Source organism: Brachyistius frenatus, unplaced genomic scaffold (genome assembly GCF_029030835.1).
Source record: "Brachyistius frenatus isolate BFR_SWC_R1_liver_20210118 unplaced genomic scaffold, ASM2903083v1 Contig_6, whole genome shotgun sequence".
NCBI lineage: Eukaryota > Metazoa > Chordata > Actinopteri > Embiotocidae > Brachyistius > Brachyistius frenatus.
The window spans coordinates 4,498,530-4,508,466 of NW_027210605.1; the positions used below are offsets into that span (position 1 = coordinate 4,498,530).

General features: G+C 40.6%; 1 protein-coding gene across 1 annotated transcript; it reads right to left on the minus strand.

Annotated features, from left to right (window-relative positions):
* Nucleotides 1–6,099: 6,099 nt before the first annotated feature.
* On the minus strand, nt 6,100–8,328 carry ngfa (nerve growth factor a (beta polypeptide)). Its single transcript, XM_069689134.1, has 2 exons — nt 8,251–8,328; nt 6,100–7,335 (listed from the first exon to the last, which is right to left on the minus strand). The coding sequence occupies exon 2, from the start codon at nt 7,322–7,324 to the stop codon at nt 6,434–6,436; it is 891 nt and encodes a 296-aa protein (XP_069545235.1). The 5' UTR covers nt 7,325–7,335; nt 8,251–8,328; the 3' UTR covers nt 6,100–6,433.
* Nucleotides 8,329–9,937: the final 1,609 nt, after the last annotated feature.

Consider the following 9,937-nt stretch of genomic DNA (forward strand, 5'->3'; position numbering starts at 1 on the left):
CTTAGATTCTTTCCAGACCGCCCCTTTCAATAATGCAGAGGGGAGGCTAAAGGGGGGGTTGAGACTACTCGATGGGGACTTAAGCGTTGTTGTTGAAATGTTGTTTTGCTTTTAACGCAAAACAAGACTTATTAACCAATAAACTCATGAATGTGTATGTCGGCCCCGTTTATATGCCTATTTGCCTCATGCCACATAATGGTAAGATCCCCTCCATGCATGTAATAGACCTACATAAAAAAAAAAAAAAAAAAAATGTGACCAAAAAATAAAGTTGAATAATGTTTAATAAAGTCTTTTCATTCAAAACAAATTCATTATCTGGTTAGACATTTAAATCAGACAGCTCCTACATCACTGAAAGTTTCCACATGACAACAGTGTAAGTTGCTTATTGGAGGAGTGTCTTCACAAGTCTCATGCTCATGGATAGACCCTGTAAACTCAGATTTTAGGTGAACACAAAGACAAACTTTCCACCTTTTGCAGATGAGTGTAAAGAAGAGGCTTTTATTGTCAATATCTGACTATCCATCACTGTTTACAGTAAAGATTAACATCCAAAAGCTCCATGCTTGAGTGAAAGGGGTCTTCAAATTGTAAAATCAGAAAAAATGATTACAAATACAACTAACCTTTTAGAAAAGAAGCATATCGACAGGTAATACTCTGAAAAAAATGTGTTTCATAACCGACTCATTAGTGATGTTTGTATTGTTTTCTTGTACTGTATGCTAAAATGTGATTCCTCTAGCTTATGGTAGTTTTAGTGAAATAAAAAGTTGACTATATTGCTCAGGTCTATGATGAGACAACATATAAATGCCATCATGCACACATGAAGTATGGGAATCAGCGAGTAAACAAGGGGACGTCTGGCTTCTATGTTAGAGGTTTAAAAAGACCCATTTTGGTTTGTAATCACATTATTAGATAACAGGATTTACTCCATTTCCTATTACACTGAAAACATGATGCTGTGGAGGCATTTCCTATCTGCAACAGCTGAACAACCTTTCATGTACATTTAAACCAGATTCCTTTACAACAATATACAGTAAGCCTCTAAAAGAAAGAAAGAAAGAAAGAAATGTTCAAAAATAAAAATCTAGGAAATAAGTGGCTGAATTTGAAAAAAAAGAGTAAAACTAGCCGTGGAGGGACGCGTTAAAAATCTTAAGTTCATACAAGTTCATCATCCACTTTCCTTCACATTCAACTTAAATAATATATTACATGGTTAAAGTTGTAATAAAAACCTGTTTGAACAGTTAAGTCCCTGGAAAATGTAAGTCTTTTTAACCACACCAGAGGTTATAGCTTCTTTATAAACAAAATACATTTTTATGGTGTCACAGCATGCATCGTTGAGTTAAGTATACAGTTCAGGTTGTTAATGTTAATTCCTTTGCTACTGTTGGGTCAAAACAACCCTCTTGGGGTTTTCTACCTTTGAGTACGAGGTAAAGTCAAATGAGGACTGTGAACTCAGAACGCCCCTCTTGTTCCTCGCTGCATTTTCCAACCAAGCGCAACGTATCATAAGCGAAGCACAAAGATGATACAAATGAAATCTACTCTTAACGAAATGGAAAGAGAAGTCCCTCTGCTGGATTTCTGTCATCAATGACTATATGAGCATAACTCCGGACCAGCACCATCAACATAAATATTTTCCATGCACAACCATGGAGAGAGCAGGGGGAACATAGCTCATTTTATCACTGGCAACCACGCACTGCTTCGAAAATGTCCTTACAGAGAAAGAAAGTGATCTGCCAAGTTAAACGATGGAGGGAGGACGGGGTCAGACAGGAAGGACATGATGGAGACAGAAGGAGAGAAGAGCTACACCAAACGCTTAGATGACGTATTGATGCAACTGATTGCAAATGAAATCATTTGAAACTTCAACCTGGTGCTCTAAAACTCATCAGGGAAATTGAAGCCACAGAAGAGCACACCAAATAGAGTTTGCTTTGGACGCAAACCAGAGTGGGACCAAAAGAGGAAAAGGCTGATAAGACCATGGAGTCGCAGCTTGTTGGTTGTTGTTGGCATTTGGTGGCTCGGTTGCTATGTGCTTCCAAACATGTGAACAAGAAAAATGTGCGCAGGTCATAGCTGAAAATAGAAAACAAATAGCTGAGGAGCTCATTTATAGCTCAACATGATATTCAATGGCTCTGTCATGAAGTGGGCATGGTCTACAAGGGCTCTGCTTTTTAAGTATACAGATAGGTTGATGTTGTGTTTGACTATATTTTGATTTAATGTTGTGTCGGACATTTAAACAGACCGTCTAGGAAGCTGGTTGTGGTCACTCAGAATTTGAGTTCAGGCCAAGCTTTTCCTCTCGTTTCTTGCATGGGCAGGGTCGATAACAGCAGTTGTTATTTTGCCTGTTGTTCCACCCATGTCTGGGTCAGGGCGGCCTGATGAGGTCATTATTGATTGACTGTTATATCTGTCAGCTGTACACAAAATGCGGCGCTGTACAAGTGTTGGGCTATTTTAATTTGTTTAAAATATAATGTTATTCAGGTTGTGATCACAACACTAAAGCTCATCACAACAACTAAATTGTGGGAGAGATTAAAAGGGAATGAGGGTTTGTATGTGTGGCAGCACAGCACCATCTACTGGTCATACCGATAGTTTATCTTTGGTCATATACAGTACAGATGCAGCTTTTTACAGATAATAAGAAGTTAGTGCCCTTTTCCAAAGCTCTTTGATAGCATCTGTACATCCTCACTGCCTTCACCTGTTTAGCTACATGACCTTAAAATAAAAATTGTTTTTTAGAAAAGTGTAAAAGACAGGGGAAGTTTATGATAAAAGTTAATATGCAAAACCATCCTCTGCCTCTTTTCTGAAGACTGTGATTTCAGCCTCATTTTTCTCTCCTTATATTCAAGTTATTTCCATGTATAACTTAACCGTGACTGCAGCAGAATCAACAGGAAGCAGGGCCCTGTTTATAGACTGCGCCGCCTGTTTACAGCTCCTGCCAAAGTGAGAGGTTATCTGAGGTCTGGTGAAAAACCTCTGATCAGACAGCCTCGCTGCAATGAGATTTCCTGGCAACACATCCACAGCTGAAGAGCACCGAGTGTAATCTATGAAAGCAGCGGCATTAGCGCAGGTGAGAGCACAGCCGAGGTATCTGGGGAAGGTGATGATGTGAGGAGAGGTGCAACTCTTACTGAGAAGAAAGAGAGCGGGAGAAAGAGAGATGGCTCTGTAGCAGCCCTCTTAATCATAGGCACCAACTCTAAAAAAAACATAGTTTTCTGAGTGACCACAAGAGGGTAGCATCTTTCTTGCCAAAAGAGATATTGAACAGAGCTACAGTGTGAGGGGGAGATAAAATGTTCTCTTCATCTAATGTGGATTTCTCAGCCTGGCATCAAATCCCTGGTAAAACCAGAGATGATCTGAAGTGCACAGGGCTGACAGACAAAGCAAAGAAGGCAATCGCTGAGGGAACTTGAGCTTCAGCAATGTTTAAGACCTTATATTTATTGTGCCAGTTAATTTGTTGTCATGTGAGAAATGGCAAAATTGCTTGGTAATGTGTACCACCAAAGCACACAATGTGATAAAATGATAAAAGTCTGCACTGTTACTTATCTTTTAGAGGATCACTGTTGTTAAAAGCATCTTCTTAAATAAGTTTGTGTTTAGCCAAGAGGGCGGATTAAAGGAAGCTTGCAGCTAAATGCTGCTCATGTTCCCCCTGGTTGAGAAACTGAGCCATTGCACCATTCTTAGGGTTTTTGTTATGTTTAATACAATCTAAGAAAGATACATTCATACATATTGTCCTGATGTTTGATCTTTTACACTGACTTATAAAAGATGACAGAGATACAATAAAAACATTGCATGACAAGTCACTGAATGTACAGTCTAAGCAGAGTCTAAGTCCTGTTGAATACGGTCGCATACACAGAATGAACTAGTAATTGTGGCATGTGTAAAAGTTTGGTCAACCAGGGGCCATAGTCACAAAAACTCTTAGAATCCTCTCAGAGAGCTCTTAGCTGACTGATGAGTGATTTCAGAGAATACTCAGAGCAACTCGGAGCAAGGAAAGGACAGCAACTCTCATCTTAGCGAGGAGGTGTGGGTGACCCCCGCTGTTAGGTGTGACATCCTTTTAAATGATGTGATTGGTTGATCAAAAAAAAAAAAAATGCACTCATGGTGAGAAAGGGCAGTGACATCCGGTGGAAATTAAATTAACTGCGTGCCCATTCGAGGCCGTGAAAACGCTGTTTTTTTGGTCGAGTGATCACTGCTGTTAAGGTTGCGACAGACTCGAGCCATTTTTCCAGTCACCAAATATGTTCAAGCTGCGATTACTTTTATTTCTGGCGTTATTTCTGCGAATAGGAGAAGTGAACTTCACGAATGAGATCGACCACAAACATCATCCCTGCACAATATCATTTGTAGCGTTTTAGCAGTGTGCCATCATTCAGCATTTGATGAATATTTCTCTTACCTCTTCGTACTGAAGAAATTCTTAAACCTCTTAAAAGTCCTCCTCCCTGCTCCTAACAGGTTTTTCAACAAACAAAACCACAAACACCAACAGCTGACTCACTGGTAACGGTGATAAGTGGTGGTGAACAAGTAATGACGTTCTTCCAATGAGAAAACGTGTCAGAAGCACTTTAATAGAAGGAAAAAATAATAGTTTGTTGACCAGTTGCACTTTTTTTTTTGCCCTGTTTTATCATGGACATTTTAATAGTTTCCTGTATTTTAGAGACGCGTTGCCTAATGCTAATCATAAACACCTGGCACGACAAACGGTTGAGCCAGGTAACCTGCTCGTTGATAGCTTCTGCTTACCGGAAGTTCCGGACTTCCTCCAGCTGACCACCACCACCACCACCACCATCATCGGTCACGGTGTTGAAGAAGGTCCTGCGGCAACATGTCAGTCTGCACACTTGGCAGATTCTGCTTGAAGGGCTCGTCCTCATTGGCCCGTTTTGTCTCATCTATTTTGGTACTGATTTGCTGTTTTAAAAAAAAAAAAAAAAAAAATTAATTTATTTTTATTTTTTTATTAAAGTCTTAAGGGATAGGGGTTTAAAGTTGTGATGGGGCCTGACCAGTGTCAATTTGCCTGAGGGTCTGGTCCTGTCCGTTTTATTCTTGTCAATATTCTTTGCACTTTGAGAAGTGCTTGTGACGCATTTATATGGAGCAATGTCCTATTCCCACCCTTTACAACGTAGTGCATTTTAATTTGTGTCGTAATGATTTACCCTTTACTTGTAGGGGCCTGAAGAGGTAAAATGAAACATCATCTCACAATTAAAAGGCAAAGATTAGACAAAAGTTAAACATAATTATGCACATTAAAGTTGACATTTTCTGTTTCTATTTTTACATCACCATTTCTTTGCTCCTTAGATTCATCCTCTCATCCCTTACAGGGCCTAAACACAGAGACTGTGATGTTCAATCCTGCCCTAACTTATTTTGGGAACACTTGGTGGCAGAAAATGTAATTATATATGATCATAATTATAATCAAAAAGCAAATATGAACAACAACTAGTGTGTTGTTTGGTCTTCAAAAAGGAAATTTGTTGCTGTTTTGTCACCAAATGCTAACATAAATTTCACCAACCAGTCAAAACTTTTGTGTATTTTTTAGTAATGGTTAGGTAGGCAATGGCAAGTTTATCAAAGGTTTTGACAAATACATGAATAAGAAACAGCTTCCTGTTGTGTCTGGAAATTATGCATTTTAGAATTGTGAGAATTTACAAAACTCGTAAATATGCCAGCTATAACGCCAAAACCATGGGCTGCATGTAAAAAACAAACCTATAGAATTAAAAGGAACTGCAGAGGTGAATGAGAATTCTAAATAATAATAATAATAATAATAATAATATTAATAATAATAATAATGATCTAATAAGGCAGCTTTAAGGCCAAAACGTGACCATAAACATGATCTTAAATGGACACAACAAACCAGGCAAGTACTGAGGTGTTTAATAAATAACAGCATGAACAACACAACAACAATAACATCAACATCAACATTAAAAGCTTGAATTCATTTTGTATATATACACATACAGTATATATTTTCATATTTGACTGTATAAACCATAAATATGACATGCAGTCCTCATAACTTAAAACAACCAGGACTTCTCTGACTGAGGTAGGGTCAGGGGCCGAGGGGTCGGATGGATGAAGCTGTTCGTCTGTGTGTGTGTTTGTGTCCGTTCGTGTTTAAGTGTGTGTGGACTGAATCGTCAGTGTGGGTGTATGTTTGGAAGTGGAGGGAAAGGATTACAGTATTGGCAATAGAGCTGCAGTGGCTGTTTAGGAGAAGTGTGTGTGCTTGGTTCATAGTTCAGTGGTCAGGAATCGTTGTCTTCCTCCTCAGTCAGCGCCCAAGTCTTCCTGCCCAGGACTTCCGGCTGAGAACACACACACACGCGGCGTTGATGCGGATGAAACGCCAGGCTGTCCGTTCCTTGAAGGTGGTCAGGGCACTTACAAATATGTGTGTGTTGGTGCAGTAGGAGTTCCAGTGGCGGTTGTCAATGCCAAGACAGCCCGAGTTGCCTGATTTGGAGCCTTGCTTGCCACCCTTTCCCCTGGACTGGCCCACATTTACAGTCCCGGAGCGCCTGTGCGTGGGGGATCGACAGGTGGTCTCATAGAAGAACTGTTTCTTCACCACATTGTTGATTGTAACATTGGGCAGCACTGTCACCTCATTTCCAGCTATGTCTGTGGCTCGTGTCAGGTTGCCCACCCAGGTATTCATGCTGTCACATACTGAGTACTCTCCTCGGTGCGTGGTGTGCGAGCCTGCACTGCGCCTTACCCTTACCCCCCTCATCCCTTCAAAGTCATAGCCCTCACCTTCCAGCGCATCATGCGATGGGGGCTCCTCGCTGAAGACAACTCGGGGTGAGGAGTGGTAACGTCTCTTGGAGAAGAGCTTGGGGTCCACCACTGGGATGGAGGGGTCAGGGGGGGAATTTGAGGTTGACTGCCCCACAACAGGGCTTCTGTCCTGTGTGTGTGAAGCTGCCCAATGGGGCCTCTTGGTCCTGTGGTGGCTGGTCCTATGATGCTGCAGAGAAGTGTGGTCTTCAGAAAGGTGGTCCCTAGCTCCTGTCTGCTGCTGTCCTGCTCTGTGATTGGCTGCCGTCTGCTGTCCTACTTTGTGGTTGGCTGCCCTGGCGCGCCGGGCAAATCCACCTCCCATGTTCAGTACAGCCTGGACGCCGATCAGGAGGAGCAGGACCAGTGGTGACGACCTCATGGGCACACGTCCTGGACCAAACCCAGGAAGAGAAATAAAATCTCATTATGGTACACAGATGAAACTTCTATCAGACTGAAAGACAATAAGTTAGTAACTTATCAAGTAAAAACAACAAATGCACATTTCTTTCCAGATTAGTGTTCAACCTGTGCTGCACTGACACGGTGCGGAGCAGACACAGGTGAAGAAGACCGAGGAAGATTGTCCACTCATTAATTGATCACATTGATAACGTCGTTCTCTCAGACAGATTAAAAAATAAATAGATAAAAAAATGATGAAATGGATCGCCAAATATACTTTGGCGGTCGTCAATATACCTGGGCGGCCTGCCTAAGTAGGTCTATGTGTGGGAAGCGCTGCGTATTGCTCTAGCGTCCTGTGCCTATTCAGAGTTGGTTCGCGCGCTACTGGTAGTTCGCAAGCTACAGGTGGGAAACCCCCGTTCTAGAAAGATAATCCAGATACTCAAATGTGAGGATTTTTTTTTTTACTTTTATGTTTACAGTTATGTGACTAGCAAGCAGACAGTTGACAGTATGGACATTATGACCTCACAGTTTACTCTTATTGCTACACATGCCAAAACTGTTAAATTGTGGTCTTAACTCTGATTTATGTTTATGTATAAGTTCATGTATGTGTTAAAAGCTAAATGTTTGATTCACTTGGAGAACATTCTTTCTTTCAAGTAATAATTAGTTGCAGCCCTAACATGTATACTGCATATGTGCTGTATGCATATCATCGTGGTGGAAGGTGTAAATCAAGCATAATTTGTATTTTTTCACAGATCTTTTTTGTCAGCTCATTGCTCTGGCTGAGTAGCAAATGTTTTGTCCATTTTCACCACCACAGGACAGTCTTTGGCCCTCTGAGTGTGTCTTGTTTTGCGTGTTGCTGTGGTGAGTGTTTATATGTACCTGTGGAATGTGTCCAGTTGAAGCGGGAGCCCCTGTGGACTCTAGAGCCAGACTCCAATGCAGTCCGGGCCCCTCATGCCTGCCTTCTGGACCCCCTGAACTACAACTCTGCACACACACACACACACACACACACACACACACACACACACACACACACACACACACACACACACACACACACACACACACACACACACACACATAAACAGGCTAAATACTTGTGCAAACGCTGCTTTACTAAAAACCTTGAGTGTTATATTATGTATAATGAGTACTGATAGTTTAATAAATATATCTGCTGTAATTTGAAAGGCAAATCTGTTACTCAAGAGCAGTATCCAGGCTTTTATTCTTATCACCTTAGAATCTGTTTCCCACTTCCTATTAAAAGGAACAAGAAAATATTAAGTGGAACTCACTCTATACAGCACAGTTATTTTACTTTTCAGACAGACACACAACATTAAATTGTAAAGTGCTAGTAGAAAGTCGACAGTGACATCGGTCAAGATGATAAACATAGCAGAGAAGCTGCACACACACATACACACACACACACGCACACGCACACGCACACACACACACACACAATTCATCATGATCTGACCTTATCTCATGCGATGCACACATACACACACACACACACACACACACACACACACACACACACACACACACACACACACACACACACACACACACACACACACACCATGTTTAACTCTTGGAGTTTAGATTTGCCATACGTTGGAATGTGAGGCATTTCACACCTCATTAGATGTTATATATTGAACGTGAAGCACTCCGACATGCACCAATAATAGAGGATGTTAACACATGCAGACACATACAAACTTAGTCGTATGTGCAGTGACTTTCTGGACACACATGCTGTACATGTGCATGTGGGAATGCATGTCAGGCTGTTTTTATGAATAGTTTGCATAGTTAGGTGCTACAAAGTGTATGAATACATGCACCTCCTCCCACACAAACACTCAGTAGGTCACTGAGGTGACTTGAAACTAGCGTGTCAGTATTTTGGACTTATCTGTAACATTCTGTAAAATTCATCTTACTGGTATGGTTCTGGAATTCTTCAAAGTTTATTAGTGTTGAAAATGTTTTAATGTTATATCTAACTGTCTTGCTGTGAGAGACGTGACATTCTGGCTTTGTATTAAAAAAACATAGGATGCCATTAATTTATTTTTCTTATTATTAAATTACATGTTTTTATGCTCCTTTATCCATTTTTTATGTGAAGCACTGTATGCAAATATCTTGCTGTAAAACACTTTGCTGCATTTCTTGTATGAAAGTTATTATAGATATTATCAGTATCACAACTGATGATTCATGATAATCTTTGCAAAAATTTAACATGATCTAGTTTTTATTTACTCTCTTGTGGTGCTCGGATCTTCAAGAAAAATGACTTGTGCAGAAATCCTCCCAGAGTAGCTAATAATAACAACCAGAAGAGGTCAGTGTTGCTTGCTTGCTTGGTCTAAATAGAGCAGCATTAAAAACACATTGTCAAGCAGCTGAGAAGTATCAAAATGTCACAGCCTCTGTTCCCATTAGAAATATCAGCTCAGCTGCAAGAATGAGGTTTAGCATCTTGAATCATTTCTCAGGTATTTTCCAACAAACTAAGAGTTTTTAAGTCCTTGAGTTCCCT